The 20,487-nt window shown below is 39.3% G+C and overlaps 1 protein-coding gene across 1 annotated transcript; it reads left to right on the plus strand.

Annotated features, from left to right (window-relative positions):
- The first annotated feature begins 5,612 nt into the window (after positions 1-5,612).
- LOC144710096 (uncharacterized) lies at positions 5,613-7,208 on the plus strand. The gene is made up of 3 exons (XM_078583756.1): positions 5,613-5,620; positions 5,865-6,716; positions 6,845-7,208. The coding sequence occupies exons 1-3, from the start codon at positions 5,613-5,615 to the stop codon at positions 7,191-7,193; spliced, it is 1,209 nt and encodes a 402-aa protein (XP_078439882.1). The 3' UTR covers positions 7,194-7,208.
- Positions 7,209-20,487: the final 13,279 nt, after the last annotated feature.

Here is a 20,487-nt window from a genome sequence, read left to right on the forward strand (position 1 = left end):
TACTTATGTGAATTGGATTATTTGATCGGCATTTAATAACATATGTTAAATTATCATTCTCAATTATTTCTATCCAAACTGATTCATTATTTCACGTAAACTAAATACATGGCACTTATTTCTATTACATTATAATGAACTAGCTTCATAATTTGTATAGAAATTTGAGAAATTCTGGAGATACATATTAAAAACCCATTTTTATTCATTATCATACATACCTTTTAAAATGAGTTGCTAAATAAAAATTTTAATATGTCAAATCCATATTAAAAGCCCATTTTTATTCATTGTCATACAAACCTTTTTAAAATGAGTTGCTGAAATCAAACTTTTAAAAGCTCGAACATAAAAATGTATCATAACCCCACTGTCTTGATATATTTGACATAAAATAATGGTTCTTAATTCGTATATTATATTGCTTTGGATTAAAACCTCTAATAACATAAACTTTAGTTGGTTTTAATGCATATTTTTTGCATCCACCTGACATATGTGTTATGAAGCATAAAAATTATTACATATATTTTCATAATAATTTTGATTTTTATGATTATTAAAAGATTTTTTAAAATTATATTGGCAAAAAAGAATAATTTTTAAATCAAAATATTTTTCCTGAAGTTTTCAACATTCATTTGATGAACCATATGACTTTCCTAAGTCAGAAAACATTCTGACTAAATTATAAAACACAAAATAATTAAAATGAATTTATGAAAGTTTTGCTGTTAAATTTATTATATGAGGTATAATGGCATTTGACTCTTGGAATGGTGATGAATCATTTATTCTCTTAAATGATTGGCGTCAACTCATCATTGAAAGGTGTCATTATAGAATGGTGGAGTGTGATTACATAGTGGCTTACAGCTAATTTATCCATTGTTAGTTTTTTCCCAAATGTGGAGTGGTCCAACAAAAAACATAAGGCAGTATTTTAATTGTACTTAATGTGACGTAGAACTTGAGAACATACACATTAACTATTTATATTAATTTTTTATTTTAGTTTTTTAATGTGAAGAATAGCGGCATTTGGTTATTGGTGAGAATATAATGCCCCCACGTGAATAAGTAATCATTTGATTAATATTGAAAATGCACAGGCGTGGTATGTGCTAACATAAGGGTACGTCAGCAAATTTATCTAATATCGTTTGTTCATTTCATTATCTTAAGTCCATAGGGCCGCATGTTGCAAGGTGATCTATCGATCCATTATGATGTCATGAAATTTGAGACAATCATGAAAGAAACTTCATAAAGTTTTAGATCTACCACAATGACGATGGCACTGAGATAGAAAATTTGAAATTAGATCAACAGCTATGGATTATAAAGCTTTAGGCCTTTATATTCAATAGTCCCAAAGGTTGATTGAACTGATTTTTTTTTTTAATCTATTATATTCACCCATAATGTACGATTTGTAAAACGAGCCCCTTATATTTGTAAGAAGCACCTTTGAACTCCCATCCTGCTAGAGAGGACGATGGTAAGAGATTAAGGCTTATGTATATTCATATAGGTTAACAGATATCTTGAGTATTTGAGGAACATGAATTCCGAATGGGAAGGTTGATCTGCATCATGAAATTACTTGGATCCTGGTGGAACATAGGGATGCAAGGTAGTAACTTACATCACAATAATCACCATTCCTTACATTCCATTGTTAAATCCATATCATGACATTCTTACCTGTACATTTATTATCATCAACCATATTCTAACATCATTTCCCTCACATCACTTTCTTATGTTCTTAAAGAAAAATATAAAACACTAAGAATCTATTTCATTATCTTCTCCATTATATCACTCACTCTAATCTACCACGTCTTCCAAATATTACCTTCGTCTAGATCATATAGTATCTCTTGTCTTTCTCATTCTCATTCGATCGATCCATTCCTTCCCCCTTATTCTTCTATTTATAGTCCTTACTATGTAATCATTATCAACATCTGATATCACAATTTCATGTTATCATTCCCTTGTACTCTTTATGTTCTGATTAGCTGACTTTTACTCTAATTACCAAGGTTAATTAGTATCGTTCTTTGTAATCAACTTATAAAAAAATATTTATCATGAAATCTCTGTATTAAGATTTACACGATGAACAGATATGTTGCCCACAGGGAAGTAGAGTTCAGGGATTTCATTGAAGCTACTTAGAACTTAGTTTTAGTAGACATAATATTTACTCCATATGATCTTAAGCCAGGATCATATTTCCAAAGTCAAAGCAGAATGAAAAACTATTATTTCACTTATAAATAAATGGTAGATCATAAGATATAACGAATGAATAAAATTGATAAGAGGCCGGTAAGATACTGATACGTCAAAATTTAGGAGTTTTATGTCATTCTTTTATTTCAGACTAGACCAAAATATTTATGAAACCTTTCAATTAAGTACTCTATAATTAATATAGGGCAATTACGGGGTCAATCCATAGAGACGGAGAAATCTAATATCAGAATTTTTCTTAAGCATGAAATTTAAAACATGAGTTTAAAGATAAAAGTTATGATTTCTCGGATTTGCGTGGATTTTTGGCTAATTTATATGATTTCATACGATTTAAATTTAAGCAGAAATATTCATAAAAACACTACAAATATTTTTCACTAAAAATTCTTGTTTTTATTCACACCAGAAATTTAAAATAAATATATTAAGAATTTGCTGGAATTGAATTTACACCTAAACCCACTAAAAATATTAAACAACATAGTTAGAGAACTTTTAGACATTAATTATAGATTAAAATAATTATAAATTAAATATATTATTTTTAGCAATTTTCCTGATTTATATCATAGTTTTTAAATGCAAAAACAGATCCCAATTTTTAATGTTTTTTCCTGACTTTTTTATATTCGTTGAAAGCAAAAAAGGGTAAATACTACGACATGGCAGAAACTTTTCGTTTTGTAATGGAAACAGCATCAACTTTCAGTTTTTGTAAAGAAAATAGCATGGACGAATGAGAAGACGCCACTTGGCAGTTTTTTTTGCCCCCTCCACCGCCGGTCAAACGGTGACGTGGATGCCACAATGGCGCCCAGGTGGACTCCACGGCGGCATCCACGTCACCGGGTGACCGCCGACGATGCCGGGTTCCGTCCGCCCACGCCGCCGCCCTCGCCCACGCCCACGGCTTCCAGGTGAATGAGAAGAAGAAGAAGAAGAAGAAGAGGAAGAAGAAGGAGAAGAAGAGAGAGGAGGAAGAGGAAGAAGAAGAGGAAGAAGAAGAGAAAGAAGAAGAAGAGGAAGAGGAAGAGGAAGAAGAAGAGGAAGAGGAAGAAGAAGAAGGAGAAGAAGAAGAAGAGGAAGAGGAAGAGGAGGAAGAATAAGGAGAAGAAGAAGAGGAAGAAGAAGAGGAAGAAGAAGAAGAGGAAGAAGAAGAGGAAGAGGAAGAGGAAGAGGAAGAGGAAGAAGAAGAAGAAGAGGAAGAGGAAGAGGAAGAAGAAGAAGGAGAAGAAGAAGAAGAGGAAGAGGAAGAAGAAGAAGAAGACGAAGAAGAGGAAGAAGAATAGGAAGAAGAAGAAGAAGAAGAGGAGGAAGAAGAAGAAGAAGAAGAGGAAGAAGAAGAAGAAGAAGAAGAAGAAGAAGAAAAAGAAGAAGAAGAAGAAGAAGAAGAAGAAGATGGGCAGTTTCTATGTAAGAGGTGGGGAGATGATGCAGAGTATATAGAGAGATTGGATAAACTTTAGAGTTTAAAAACAGAGTGAAATGAAGAGATAGAGATAGAAATTCAAGAGAGAGTTTAGAAGGAGTTTGAGATAGAATTTGAAGGTGCAAATAACAGAGTCTTTTAATGAAAATTTTGAGGGATTAACTGGGTATATGGAATATGGTCCAGAGAAAGAAAGAGTTTAGTCTATATGGAGAAAGTAGGGAAAAGGAGTGCTTAGAGTGAGAAAGTGATGATTTCAATGTGTAAATGAATAGATTATTTTGGGAAAATGTAAATCTCAGTTCGTAAAATCTCAATGCAAGTCCAGCGAGGCCTCAATAATTCCTCTCAATTATGTATCCTTATATTTATCTAGGATCGGGCATTTTTGAATGCGAACAAGAGACTATTTAATGAAAACTTCAAAAACCTTACATTAAGCACGTTGAACAGCTTGGGTTCTGGAAAATGCCTTATCTTGCTGGCCAGCCACTTGCTAGAGCACATCCAGAATGAGGGGAACTGAGTGAGAAAAAGAGTATCTATACACAGAGATAATTACTAAAGACAACATTGGGCATTTTTTAATATATTTTCTTATTATTTTATGTCTTTTTCTCTATTTATTGATAGCTTTGCCTTGTAATTTTCAGCTTCTTTATTAAGGCATTTGAAATCCCAATATGCATAGGAAGAATTATTAAAATATCCTTTTAGGCATTTTCTGTTATATTTTCTTGCCATACTGCCTCCTTTTCTCCGTGGGTTGAGATCTTCCCTTTTGAGAGCCCAATGGGGATGCCAGCTAGCGGCCCATCTTCCTCAGATTTCTCTTCTGAATGTCCACCACTCCACTTGATCCTTTCAAGCCTCTTTGTTGAATCACTAAGTTATAAAAATTTCTCCAATTCCCTAAGAATTTAGTGTCTTCTCATTTGTGTAAATTTCTGCACATTTGTAACTGTAAACTACTAATCAGTAATCGAACTGTTTGACTTAACAGAAAACAAAGAAATTATTGAAAAATAAGATAATGTACAAAAATTAGAATTTTTAGCTAATGTAATACGTTGTTAATTCAATTTTTAACATGTTAAATTATGAATTGATAATACCAAAATCATCAAAAATGTACCTAAATACCAGAATACCATGTTATTTGAGAGATGACAGAATTTAAAGAGAATATAGGTTCTCATTTTGTTCACTCTGGTCCTCAAGAGAATATCTAAAATCAGAAGTGTGATGAGATAAGGAGTACCTAATCCAAAGTTTGTGAATAATGTAAGGATTTATTTGAAATTAGGGAATAGTATTGGTGATAATAGAATTTGATAATTCACCAAACTCCTTGAATCAAGACAAGGGCCAGTACATTTCAGCCTAGCAGAGACGATTTAAGGTAACACAAATCAAGATCGATGAACATGGAAATTGATAACTTGTAAATTATAATGTTAAATTCATGTATAATGTTACATTACATCTGTGCATTTTATTGGCCATATTTGCATGTTATCATGCATAAATGGAAACAAATGACTTGCACTCTCAGTTTGTAATTGTTTTTAATTTGTAGTATTTTTTACATGGAATATAACCTCAGTACATTGAAGAAATATTTTTCATAAGGCATAATTTTTCAGCTAGAGGTTGGTAAGGGTTTTACTAATTTTATGGATTTTTTTCCATGTTGTTTTTATACTTTTCTGACCATTATTTGGCCAGGAGATGATTTACAGAATTCAAAGAATATACCTTTATTTATTTAGCATTTTAAAAAATATTTTTTATATATAAATCACGTGGTATCCACATAGTGGATGCATTAGACGACATGAATTGGCTCATTATGGCATCGCAATCCACGATCCCATAATGAGCAAATTATTATCCCTGAAATGATACGGCGCAGATGGCGAGGTAAAGTACGATTTGTTTTTATTTTTCCTGCAATAAATGCACTCATAGAATCGATATCTGCTTGCATTTTATTAAATGAGACTTTTGGAAATTAATGCACGTGGAATCGATAGCTGCATGCATTGATTGCATGCGGAAATCAATTTCACGTATATTTTTGGTTTAAATGATTCCTTCGTATGCAGAATCGATTAGCCCCATGCATTAATTGCACGAGGTAATCGACTCCATGTACATTGAATAGCATTAAGCTCACCTTAATTTTTTTTATTCAAAACGGTGCTGACGAGGGGCGATGTGGCACTTTGTTAGCTAGTCCCCGCCGCCGCCACCTCCGGCCCCGCCTCCAGCACCCCCTTGCCGCCGCCACCCCGCCCTCCTTCTCCGGCCTCACGCGCCCCCTCCCCGCCGCCGCCCGCCCCTCCCCCCGCCGCCTGCTTCCTCCCCGCCGCCGTTGCCCCCCTCCCTTCCCCCTCCCCGCCGCCTCTCGAGCCGGGCAGAGGTCGACCCGCTCGAGCCGGCGGAGCAGCCCCAGGGAAGCGGGGAAGGGGGGGGTTGACGAGGGGGGCGGCGCGGCGGCGGGATGGGGGCGCGGACGGCGGGGAAGAGCCGGGGTGACGGCGGGGGGGGAGGGCGGCCCCTCCCCTCCGCCGGCCCGCCCTCCTTCCCCCGCCGCCGCCTTGCCCTCCTCCTCGAGCCTCCCGCACCCCCTCGCCACCGCCGCCCGGCCCCCCTCCCCGCCGCCCCCCCGCCCCCCTCTCCGCCGCGGCCCCGCCCTCCGCCCCCCCCCGCCGCCGCCCCGCCCTCCTTCCCCGGCCGCCCGCGGCCCCTCCCTGCAGCCAGCGCCCCCTCCCCGCTGCCGCCCCGCCCTCCTCCCCCGTCCTCCCACGCCCCCTGGTAAACAACGTCGGCGGCCCCACTCCGCGCCGCCGCCCTGCCCTCCTCCCCCGCTCTCTCGCCGCTTCTCCCCCGCCCTCTCCCCTGCCCTCCTCTTGCCGAACTCCCTCTTTGGTGAAGATTCTGCCGTTGAATACTGGCGGATAGGGCGCTGGTTGGGAGCAGCGGTTTACCAGTTTCCTGCATGTTCGACGGGAACGTTCGGCCATTTTCTGATCGATCTCCATCTGGAGCTCACGTTTTTTGCATCACACCTTTATTTGTTTCGATAATCGGTATGTCTGATTGTTTTTTTTTTTTTCTACATGTCCATCTGAACCTCATCAGCATTGGGGGGCAAGGCGGCCAACGAGCAGGGAGAACACGCAAGGATCAAGGACAAGAAGAACACTATCACGGAGATAACCACCGGAGGCGAAAGGCCAACGATCCACCAGCACTCTCTCTGCCGATGCTTCTCGAAAGACATTCTGAGATAACGACTGCTTATCTTCGCCGGCCATCAACAAAACTCTCTCAGATCAAAGAAGAAGATCACATAGGAGAGATCGAGAATGACATGTTCTTCTTCCTTTTCTTCTTCGATCCTTTAATGGCCGGTGTGTGCTCAGATTTTGTTCTCAGTTATTCAATCAAACATAATTTCATGTTTCATCTGTATATAGTTCGATCGTAAGTGTAATTCAACTTTAGTTTTTGAGATTTTGATCAGAAGTGCACTTCGGAGTTATTTTTTGACGACTCAATCGGGAACGTAATTCAAATTTTGCTTTTTATGATTTCAATCACAAGCGCATTTTAGTTTTGTTTTTGAGGATTCTATCAGAAGTCCAATTCAAATTTGATTTTCAACTATTCATTTTCAAATAATTCGTTTTCAACTATTCGGGAGGCAACTATTCGTTTTCAACTTCGGAGCAGCCTTCAACCACGGTCTTCATCATCCTCAATTCAACCGCGGCTTCCTTCTTCTCCCCCACCCATTCTTCCTTGCTCTATCTACAGTTTAAGGTTAGCAACGAGACAGCAGCCTTCTAATTGCTCAAGGCTCCTCCTCCGGCACGCTGTCGATTTCCTTATGGATTCAACTTACTTTTGAATGCGATCAGAGTAGCAATTCAAATTTTGTTTTTGATAATCCAAACAGAGGCGCAATTCTAAATTAGTTTCCAAAAGTTAGATCAAACATAATTTAAATTTCGTTTCTGATAATGCTCTCAGAAGCTCAATTTTCAGTTAGTTTTCAAAGATCCGATCGGACACACACTTCAAATGTCCTCTTTAAGAATTCAATCAGAAGCCCAATTCAAATTTATTTTTTGAAATTTTGATCGGACATAATTTAAATTCCGCTTTAGAAAAAATTCTCAGAAGTGCAATTTCAAGTAAGTCTTCTAAGATCTGATCGGACAGACAATTCAAATTTCACTTTTAAGAATTTGATAAGAAGCGCAATTCAAGTTTTGTTTTCAAATGCGATCTGGGTGACAATTCAAATTGTTTCTGATTATTCAATCAAATGCACAATTCTAATTTCGTTTCCAAAATTTCAATCGGACATAACATAAATTTCGCTTTTGAAAATGCACTCAAAAGCGCAATATTAAGTTAGTTTTGAGTATCCGATCGGACTACCATTCAAATTTCCCTTTTAGGAATTCAGTCAGCAGCTCAATTCAAATTTAGTTTTTGAAATTGTGAGCATTTCAATGATACTTACATATTACTTTTAAGAATTTCAAAATTTCTCTCCACTCAAGCGAGCATTGCGAGCGGGCCACACTAGTATTGATTAATAAAAATTAGTTACTAATTGGGGGTAAAATAGTAATTTTTACCATGTAATCCAAGTATAAATGCTGAATTTGGAGAGGAGGTCATTCTGGTGGAGGTTTCTACACAGCTGAAAGACAGAGAGGATCATCATCATGGATCAACCCTTTTTGGTACTTTTTTCTTCATTGTAGTTGAGTTTTTGTGTAATTTAGATTATGTTTTAGTGAAGTTTGTAAATTTTCCACTTGAATTCGGTATGTGTTTCTAAATCTCTTGGCTTGAGCGCAATGTACAAGCCTTTACTAGGATTGAGAGGAGAGATCCTGAAATTGACCTCGCTACTCCATTTGCACACTAAGAAAAAATAATAAAAAAGGTTAAATTTCAAGGATAAATTAGATTGCCTTTGTGACATAACAGCTAGTGAATTTGGTTTCCAAATCCCCCCAAAAATAAAGCTAAGACAAAATCTCCTTATTAACTTCTCTAATTTACCCCTTTGATCCTTCTTATTAAATCAAAGATGTCAATCTAGATCTCCTTGCTTCTTCTATTCTTCCCAGCGCATCTACCCCTAATGAACTCGAATTTACGTATTTTAATTGTGCCGTTGCTGTGATTCGAGTTTCAAGCAATAAATTTATAAACTTCACTTAGTATAGTTAATAAGTAAAGATCGATCCATAGGGAGCCTAGGTAATGAGATTAGGTGATTTCAATTTAGACGCGAGAGAAATAACTATGATTAGGAGAGTGTGATTTTAGATGAGAGAAGAATAATTATGGAATTTTAGAAGAGCGAATAGAATATGAGATAAGTTTAATACAGTACTAGATATATCAAGTGCCACTCCTAGGAGTTTTGGAAAGGGATGATTAAGGGAAGAAGAAATGGAAATGAGATTCATTCTAACGGTTATAAAGTAAGGGTTCTAGGTTTGAATAGGAGAGTTGGTGCACTCGCGAAAGATGTGATACTAAGGGGGTATGATTTTTTAATGACTATTATTAGATTAGATAGGAAATTGAAGTTGGACGAGATTAGGTCGAGTAGAAGTAGTAGAAAAATAGTTGGGGTTGATTAAAGTTCAGATTGAGTTGTAAAACACTGAAGAAACACAACCTACTTAGTTGAACTGTAAAATAGAACTTACAATATTCATGGAAGAGATTAGAGACAGGACCCAAATCCAAACGTTCACACAAATCTAGATTGAAGCCAGTCCTAGGCAGGGCGATCCTTGGTTTGCCACGATGAGAATCCTTCAGCTGTTTCCGCTTCCACAACACTCTCCAACATCGATCAATGCAGAGAATGAACCTTCGAATTTCCTTCACCTTCTGGTTGCCTGCTGCAAAGAAGGGAACAAAAGACAACCCAAAGAGAAGCGCCAATGGATACTTAAGAGTCCTATTAGGGTCAATGTCAGCTGTTGATCGTTGGATCTCCGGATCCACCAAGAATGGAACATGGGTCACGCTCTAAGTGGGCGCAACCATATCCCTTCTTCCACTGCTAATCGCCCCGTAGATGGACTGTCCGATCGGAAATGATTGCGATCGAATGGTCCACAATCTTCAGCAGGACACACTCAAGTGTCCGATCAGATGATCAAATTTCACCCCTTTCAATGGAGTTGTTGTACTTCCTAATTAAACAACATTTAAACCCCAAATTTCTATCTTTATACACCCTCCCTCCTAGGACATTTTGTGGTTACTTATGCTTCATTCCTAGCTAACTTTAACCTAGACATGAAATGGACATGGCCCTGCCCCAAGTCAATTCCCTGTCGAGAAGTAATAGACCAGGTAACCTTTCAAATATGTGTGGATCTTTCTAACTGATTTGGGATAAATCTAGAATACCCTCATTGGTTATGCTCTGAAGTGCACTTTGTGTCCGGTTCTTTGTCGGCATCGTTGTTGTGCCCGTACCGCAGCAATTTCCCTGTCCCTTGCAACCAACTTCTCATTGAAAGAGTGAGAATGAACCATTTGACTCTAGAGAAGTCAGATGGGATTAGTTTACCAAAAATTAATACAATAATTAGCATAAAATGATGCGTCTCTGGATTAAAAAAACTTGATTCCATAAATTTGGTATTTCATGTTAATTTACGCATAATTGGATGTTCCTGTCATAATTTATCTTGTAAAATAAGCAACTTTAATGCATGTATGCAACGACAAATTCATGCTTATCAACCCCCCTTTCTAAGCTCCTCATCTTATTAGGGTGATAAGATCTTCATCGAAGATTAAAATAATCCTACTTAGGGTCAATTTATGCATGATCAAAATTTAATTGCCTCACTAGATTCCCTTGGGAGATACCTCAACTAATCACTATACATCTTCAGTTAGGGTTTTATAAATTTTATTGTATAAGCTAAAATCAACAATGACAGGGGATTAAATTTTTTGTAAAATTCACCACTATTTTCGACTTATCACACTCAAAACACCTAGCATGAATGAAGCCAGAGGTTTAACTTGAAGATTAGCAAGCTTAATTCCTTGATTTCATAATTAATACAGATTCACCACCCTTTTGTGAATATTATTTAAGACAATTAATACATCATTTGACTTACTAAATAATGAGGAGATCATAAAATAGATCATTGAATCTTTAGGCATGTTTGCAAATATTTGAGTTGAAAAGATACTCTATAGGGACATCAAATTATCCAAATAACAGTAACTCTATATAATTATACTCATATGACAAGTAGGGTTCATCCCATAGCGATTCATGTAAAAACACTAATGATAAATAGTTAGATCTCTTTAGCATAAAATGTGATTGAATTGGTTGGTATGAATTCTTGGATGGTATTATACCAAAATTTTAATCAAGTTAATTCATACTTTCATTAGTAGTCCTTAGAATTGAGACACGGAAGATGTCTTATAGACATGCTTGCAATTTAAAGATATCTTGCGAGTCTTATTCTTGAAATTCTAAAAAAGTCTAACAAAGACCTCGAAAGAACAAGTTCTTCTGTTTCCGTTAGAACTTCTATCCGTTTTGCGTTGTACGCAGAGCATACAACGCAACGGAATTGGCGCCTTTGTGTCCTTGTGGCTCAGCTCTGTGCGCGACACGCATGAAATCGTGTACGTGCGTATCATGCACTGATGGTCTGAGCAACCTGTCTGATGTGTCCATGTGGTGCTACGAGTGGAGCACAATGTTCTTGTGCCCTGCACCACTTATCCATTTGTGAGCGCCAAAACTGGCCCAATAAGGGCCAGTTTAAGTTTTAAAAAAACATTTTTAGTTAAAAAACAACTGGAATAAACTGTAGAAAATGTTTATTAATGTGATAAATGAGTTTTAATAATTTCTAAAATGCATTTTAATCTGTAATTTCTTTTTTTAATTTATAAAAATGGTCAATTAAACATTTAATTTCTTTTAAAATTCATTTTTTAAAAATGTTTAAAATGTGTAAATTGACCTAATTATTTATCCAAAGTGTCTTTTGACTTGAAATTTAAGAAAATACTTCTTTTGACCAAAAATCATTATAACATGCATTAAAAAATAATGTTTTTAAGCAGTAAAATCCTAAAAATATGATCAAATTAGCTCTTTATTAGCTTCTATTTGCATGTTATCACTATCTACATGCAGATAGTCCCCCTTTCTCCAGTCCTCTTTGTTCTCCTTCAACTCCTCCCACCTCTGTTTTCTTTTCAGAATGAGGGAGGGAAACCAGAAAACAACACGACGATTTCTTTTGTCTTTGTTCTTCCTGGTCTAAGGACCTACAATGCCCCCTCTTCCCTTAGAAAGGGGGAAGAGGTGAATTGGGCCCCCTAAGTGGGTCAAAGGGGGGAGGGTGAAGTCTGATCAATTAGGGGCCCTTATAGAATAGGCCCCCATTACAAAGAAATAAAAAGGGGAAATTGAAAATATAAAAATAAAAAAGGGAAAGGGGAAATGACTAGGGGCCCCTTCCCATGACAACGAAGACGTACATACATGACGACTAGGAAAATGATGAAAATCAAAATGTGATAATCTAGCATCTTCGCCCAGCTGTCAATTACAGCGGCGGGCGGCGCGGGCGATGTCGTCGACGAACTTTGATGTCGTGCGCCATTAGTTGGCGTAGCTCAACTAGCAATGGCGCAGGAGCAGTTGATAGAGGTTAGAGGACAGGTGAAGGTGGAAGTGACCAACGGTGACGACGCGGCTCGAGCAAGTCTGCCGAATCTGAAGGAGCAACTGTGCAATAGTCAGCTCTGGCGGGTGGTTGAGCAGGTGTGACTGGCTACAGTTGTTCGACAGCGAGGTCAAGTTCGCATGATGGCCGACGATTGGTAGCGGGCTAGGCCATCACATATCGGCAACTGGCGGTTCAAGCATCCAACTGTACGGTGACGGTCAGCTAACTTCAATAGCGAGTCATTCACTCGCGATGGGCTGTTCAATAGCAGCCAAGACCGACCCAATCCGCGGCTAGATTAAGTCAGGCTCAGATTGGGGCGGTTAATGCGGTGATAGATCAAAAAAACAAACAAACATACCTTCCATTTGGATATCTTCTTCTTTCTCCTGAGGGTGGAGGGTCCTTCTTGATCCTTCACCGAGGAGCTTCTTCCTCGAGGACGATGGCACCTTGGGGACTCCTCTCGATGGTGGACCAAGGGGACCCAAAACCCCTTAGAATGAATCCCAATGGGATTCGAAAGGTGGCAGTTGCAAGCCCCTCCATCAAGGGCTTGCAACCGCTGGTATATCAAAGGTTGTAACCGTTAAAAACAACGGTTGTAGCCCACTTTAATGGAGGAATTCCAATAATCTCCCACTTGGGCTACACACCTTGACTTTCCATATTTAGTGAGCTCAAACGGTTACTATTTCTCAAGGTACAAATGTTCATCTCATCCATCAACATATTTAGCATAGGACTGAACAGCTTTCATCACATTATTGCGCAATTAAGCCACCACAATCACTAATGCTATAATGTAGAATGACATAGATTAAATTTTATATGAGTCCCACTTTATGGAGATCTTATAAACAAAATGGATAAAAGAAACTTTAGTTCTGCAGAAAATGTATACATGTCCACATTAAGAATACTTCATACAAACTCCCACTTAAACTCACTATTCTTCCCAATGAATAATGCCCATGTGAGTGGTATGCTCCATAAATACTTTAGGCAATACACCTTTCATAAGCGGATCTGCAATCATTGAGTTTGTTCCAATATGCTGTGTGGACAATTCTCCATTTTGTATTCTTTCCTTGACAATCAAGTACTTGATGTCTATATGCTTAGACTTTGTCAAGCTCCTATTGTTGTTGGAGAACAGAACGGCTGACTTATTGTCACAATATATCTTCAATGATCTTTCAACACGATCCAGAATTCGAAGCCCCGTGACAAAATTCTTCAACCATACTCCATAATTAGATGCCTCATACATAGCAATATATTCCGCAGCCATAGTGGATGAAGTTACAAATGGTTGCTTTGCACTCCTCCATGAAATGGCTCCTCCAGCCAACAGAAATATATAACCTGATGTGGATCTTCTTGAATCTTGGCATCCAGCAAAGTCAGAATCAGAATATCCAATGATCTCCAATTGATCTGACCTTTTAAATGTGAGCATGAAATCCTTAGTTCTCTGTAAATAGCGCATGACTCTCTTGGCCGCTATCCAGTGATCCATTCCTGGATTGCTCAAATATCTTCCAAGCACTCCAAGTATATACGCAATATCCGGACGCGTACAAACTTGGGCATACATCATACTTCCAATAGCTGATACATAAGGAATAGTATGCATTGCTTTTACCTCCTGATTATTTTTAGGGCATTGACCGAGACAAAATTTGTCTCCTCTTGATACAGGGGTATTTCCTGGTATGCAATTTTGCATGTTAAACCTCTTAAGGATTTTATCAATATAGGCCTTTTGTGATAACCCCATAATATTTTGAGTCCGATCTCGGTATATCTCTATGCCTAAGACAAACGAGGCTTCACCGAGATCTTTCATCTCAAAATTCCTTGATAGGAATGATTAGGTTTCACTAAATAATCCCATATCGTTACATGCAAGCAAAATATCATCCACATACAAAACTAAAAATATGTACCTACTCCCACTGAACTTATGATATACACAATTATCGACTTTATTCATCTCAAAGCCATACGAAATGATAACCTTATGAAATTTGTAATACCATTGACGAGAAGCTTGCTTGAGTCCATAAATGGATTTCCTTAATTTGCAAACCAAATTATTTAAATCTTTGGATTTAAAATACTCTGGTTGCTTCATGTATATCGTTTCCTCAATGTCTCCATTGAGAAAAGCAGTCTTTACATCCATTTGATGAAGCTCAATATTGTAATGTGCAACTAGTGCCATTATTATTCTAAAAGAGTCTTTGGAAGAAACTAGAGCAAAAGTCTCTTTGTAATCAATACCTTCCCTTTGAGTAAATCCTTTGGCTATGAGACGTGCTTTATGTCTCTCCTTATTACCCCTTGAATCCCTCTTGGTCTTGAATATCCATTTACAATCTATGGATTTTGCACCTTCAGGTAATGGAACAAGTTCCCAAACGCCATTATCATGCACGGATTTGATCTCTTCCTTCATGGCATCAATCCACTTTTGAGAATCTGAGCTTTCCATGGCTTGACAGAAGGTGATTGGGTCATCTTCCTCGATGCTCATGTCTACTTCATGCTCTTGAAGATACACAAAGTAATCATCAGGAATAGCGCTCTTTTTCTCTCTGGTAGATTTCCTTAGTGGTATTGATTCTTGAGGTTGTTGAGTTTGAATTTCAGGGTTAGAGGATTCTTGATTATCATCTTGTACTGGAATTATTGTTTCAACAATGTCAAATGGTTTTTATTTATCTTGAGCATTGTTGTGAACAATAGGAGGCATTGTTAAACAATCCTCTTCAAAGACAATAGTTCTAACCTTATCTCCCCCCACAAACTCATCATCCTCAAAGAATATAGCATTACCCGTCTCAAAAATAGTTTGCGTTGTAGGATCATAAAATTTGTATCCCCTGGATCGTTCAGAGTATCCAACAAAATGGCAGCTTAATGTCCTAGAGTCAAGTTTCCTTTCATTAGGCTTATATGGTCTTGCCTCTACAGGACAACCCCATACACGTAAATGCCTTAGACTAGCTCTTTTGCCCGTCCAAAGCTCATAAGGGGTTTTTTCTGTTGCCTTTGTTGGCACTCTATTAGTCAAATAAACTGCTGACTTTTTACGTGTCTGGGGTTGTCCTGCAGAGGCAAGACCTTATAAGGGGTTTTTTCTGTTGCCTTTGTTGGCACTCTATTAGTCAAATAAACTGCTGACTTTAGTGCTTCACCCCATAACGGTTCAGGTAAAGAAGTCTGACTCATCATGCTTCTTACCATATCCTTGAGTGTATGATTTCGTCTCTCGGCAACACCATTCGTGCTGGGAGATCCTGGCATAGTGTATTGAGGGACTATTCCACACTTCTCCAAAAATTTAGCGAAAGGTCCTAGACGTTGTTCGCCCAATCCATCATTTCTGTCGTAATTTTCTCCACCACGGTCAGATCTAATGGCCTTAATCCTTTTGTTGAGTTGATTTTCAACTTCCACCTTAAAGTTTTTGAACACGTCAATGGCTTGAGATTTCTCATGAATGAGATACAAGTAACCATATCGAGAATAATCATCAATGAAAGTGATAAAATACTGTTGGCCATTCCAAGATGGTATAGGAAATGGACCACAAATATCAGTATGAATCAATTCCAAGACGTCAGAAGCTCGATATGAACCAGATTTTCTAATGTTTGTCCGTTTTCCTTTAATGCATTTGACACAGGTGTCAAAGTCCTTAAAATCTAGATAATCAAGAATTCCATCTGACACAAGCCTTTCAATTCTCTTTTGAGAAATGTGGCCTAACCTTTTGTGCCATAAGAACGATGAAATCTCATTACCTAACTTTCAATAAAGTACCTACCGTACTTTATTGGAAGGAATATTCCGAAGAGACTTTAGTGTCAACCAAATACAAGTTATCATAAGGACCTAAATTTCGTGTACCTATAGGTACAGAATCCTTATAAAGACCAAATTTTCCATCCCCAAATGAACAATTATAACCAGATTTGTCCAATACTGAAACGGATATTAAGTTACATCCAAAAGATGGCACAGCAAATGTCTGACTTAAAAGCAAATGATAACCAGTTTTAAAAATGACTTTAAAGACTCCAACGGCTTCAATCTCCTTCGCTTTCCCGTCACCTTGATAGATGAACTTTTCACCTTCATTCGGTTTACGATGGCTGAGGCAGCCCTGCAAGGATACACTCACATGAGTAGTGGCTTCGGAATCTACCCACCAGGTGTACCTTGGTACAGAAGCTAAGTTAACTTCCGAACAAACATAAGAAAGAAAAATACCTTTCTTCTTGAACCATTCAATGCGTTTGGCACATTCTTTCTTCATGTGTCCACCTTTCTTGCAAAAGAAGCAACGCACCTCCTTATGCAGCTTCTTTTTAGGTGGAACACCAGCAATTTGTTTGCCCTTCCTTTTTCCTTTATCCTTAGACTTGTCAGAAGAAGCAACGGTAAGATGAGCACTTTCACATTGTTCTGACTTTAGTCTCTCTTCCTCTTGCACACAATGCGAGATGAGCTCGTTCAAGGACCATGGATCCTTTTGATAATTATAACTCACCTTGAATTGACTGAATTGCGGTGGAAGAGAGTTTAAAGCCATGTAAGCAATGGATTCCTCTTGAAGTTCCAAGTTTAATCCTTTTAATTTGGAACGTACATGAGACATTTCCATAATGTACTCTCTTATGTTGCCTTTTCCTGTATACTTCATATTTGTAAGGCGATTCATGAGAGTACTGATCTCAGCTCTATCTTCTTTATGATACCGTTTCTCAATTTCCTGAATGAGAATTTTGGCATCAGTTGCCTCTTCTGCTAAGGTGTCCTTTAGGGATTCAGGAATGGTGCACTTGATTACCATTAAGCACATCCTATTGGACCTTTCGCATGTTTCATGGGCCTTCTTTTCTTCAGGAGAAGAAGATTCCTTTATGGCCGGTGGTTGTGCATTCCGGAGGGCATAATCAAGATCCGAAGCACCCAAGTACAATGATAAGAATTCCTTCCATTTCTTAAAATTTTGCACCACTTAACATAGGAATGGAATTCAAATTCATGCAAATATCAGAAGTTTTCGAGCCTAAATACAAAGAAGAAAATATCTCACATAAGACCGTAATCGAAACTTACGTCAACACCAAATGGTGAAATTTGGCACAAGCGATCAAATGCAACATTAATTTCATCTTTGGATGATAATCAACTTGCGAGCGATCCACTTTGTAAGATGGGATGACTTGTCATGATCATTTATTCCTAATGATTGTTAAATTTTCTATCATGAACATGGCTTTAGGGAAGGACACGGTCCGGTCTCGGTCCGGTTTTACCGAAAACCTAAACCTAGACCTAAAGTTCGGTGCGGTTTCGGTCTCGGTTCGGTCTCGGTCCGGTCCGGTCTTTGGTCGGTCAAGTTGATTTGTCAATGTCCAATTCCATGTTAAGTTGACTTGGCAGTCTCGCCACATCTACATGTTAAGTATCCTATATCTGTCTCTGGACCCAAGCAGTATTGGATAATGAGAGAGAGAGGGTGAGAGAAAGAGAGGAATATAATTAGAGAGTCAGAGTGCGAGAATGTGAGAGAGAGATTGCGAGAGTGAGAGTGAGACTGAGATAGTGAAAGACAGAGAATACCAGAGGGAGAGAGTAAGACAGGGAGAGAGTGAGAGGGCGAGATTGAGAGAGAGAGACTGCGAGAGTTATGGAGGGATAGAGGGAGTAGCTAAGGAGAGTAGAAGCGGGAGAGAGCAAGAGAGTGAGAGGGGGTGACAGGGAGAGCCGGAGACGGGAAGTGAGAGGGAGAGAGAGTGAGAGAGCAGGCGAGAAGGAGAGAGTTCAGTAGGGAGAAGAGCGCGAGGGAGAGGGAGCAAGCTTGAGGGAGATAGTATGAGAGAGAATGAGAGAGGGAGAGAAGGAGAGCCAAAGTGAGGGCGAGCGAGCAGAGAACGAGAGGAAGAGAGAGGTGAAAGCCGGCGAGAGGTTGACAGAGAGAGGAAGAGAGAAAGTGAGGGTGAGAGAGGAGGAGAGGGAGAGCAGGAGAGAGGGTGAGAGAGAGGGCAAGAGGGCGAGAGTGAGAGGGCCTTGAGAAAGGAGAGGGAGAGCCGGTGACAGAGAGAGGGAGGGAGGAGGAATGGGAGAGTAGGAGAGAGATAGAGAGAAAGAAAGTGAGAGGGAGAGAGTGAGAGCGGGAGAGAGGGCGATATGGAAGGAGGGAGGGAGAGCGAACGAGAAGGAGGGTGAGACCGGAACGAGGGAGAGAGAGACAGGAAGAGAGCGGAAGAGAACGAGCGAGAGAGAGGGCTAGAGAAGTAGCGGGAAAGAGGGAGAGAGGACGAGAGAGAGAGAGAGAGAGAGAGAGAGAGAGAGAGAGAGAGAGAGAGAGAGAGAGAGAGAGAGAGAGAGAGAGAGAGAGACAGAGAGACAGAGAGAGAGACAGAGAGACAGAGAGACAGAGAGGAAAAGAAAACGAGAGGGAGAGAGAGATAGGGGAAAAGAAAGCAAGAGGGAGAGAGAGAGGAAAACAAAACTAGAGGGAGAGAGAGATAGAGCAATAGAAAACGAGAGGGAGAGAGTGAGAGGGGAGAGGGGGAGAGGGAGGGGTGAAGGAATGTTAGAGAGGGAGAGCGAACAAGAGGAAGAATGAGAAGGAAACTAGGGGAGAGGGAGGGGGCAGAAAGAGAGAGAACGAGAAAGAGAGAGGGGATGAGAGACAGAGAGAATGAGAAAGAAAGAGGGGGAGAGAACTAGGTGAGAGACTGTGAGAAAGAGAAAGAGAGAGGCGGAGAGAACTAGGCTAGAGACAGAGAGAAAGAGAAAGAGAGAGGTGGAGAGAACTAGGCGAGAGACAGAGAGAACCAGAAAGAGAGAGGGGGAGAGAACTACACGAGAGACCGAGAGAACGAGAAAGAGAGTGGGGGGAGAGGGGGCGAGAGACAGAGAGCACGAGAGAGAGAGAGAGGGAGAGAACTAGCGGGAGAGAGGGTGAGACAGAGAGGAGAGAGAACAACCGGGAGAGATGGAGAGAGAAGGAGCAGGAGAGGGGGAGAGAGGTCGAGAGAGAGAGAACGAGTGGAGAGAGGGAGAGACGATGAGAAAGAGAAAATGGGAAGGAAAGAGGAAGAGGGTGGGCGAGGGCGAGAAAAAGAAAGCGAGAGAGGGATAGAGGGTGAGAGAGATGTCCGGTCTTCGGTCCGGTTTTGACGTGCGAACCGGACCCGGACGGGAAGGTTCGGTCAGCCCTAAAAAGGCTGACCGACGGTCCGGTTCGGTCCGGTCTGACCGGATTTCGGTCAGACCGTGTCCTTCCCTACATGGCTTACATTCGGCCAAGCACTTATTTTCCTTTGGGCCAATAAGTACTTGCATGAACATTATCATTTCCTTATCTTAGTATTTCAAGAAATAACTAAGGTTGATATAGCCATCACATTGCACATGAAAATACTAGATCCATTTCAAATTTTAGTGACCTAGTGTGCAATAAATTCTGCCGAATAGTTCCTCTCCTTTGGGTTAGGAAATATTTGCATGAATTAAAAAAAATGACTTTAAATCATTCATAAATAAAATAACAAGGATGTTATTGTAACATAATTAATTTTTTTTAAAAAAAAATTCTATACTGAATTTTATCATTTATTTCAATGTAATGAAATAAAATAAAATGTTGCACTCAACCTTTTATATGCCCATGTAAATTCTAGTGGGCCACTATTATAAGGCCCATATCAGCATTAAAAATGTCCTATATATTTCCAAAGAAAAATTTAATTTTGGGATGCCCTTGATGATGAACTTATGCCCTTTTATGAAGCCCAATGTGCATTAACCCAATGGGCCTACCTTAATGGGCATATAAAACCCAATGCCCTTGATGCTTTTGTTTAATATAAATCATAACAGCCTTCATCTTCCTCAATAATAATAATAATAAATCTCCGAAAACTGAATGCGGAAACGGATTTTGGAGATCCAAATGACGAAAATCATCACTCTTGTGATCGA

This window comes from Wolffia australiana, chromosome 12, assembly GCF_029677425.1.
Source record: "Wolffia australiana isolate 7733 chromosome 12, ASM2967742v1".
NCBI lineage: Eukaryota > Viridiplantae > Streptophyta > Magnoliopsida > Alismatales > Araceae > Wolffia > Wolffia australiana.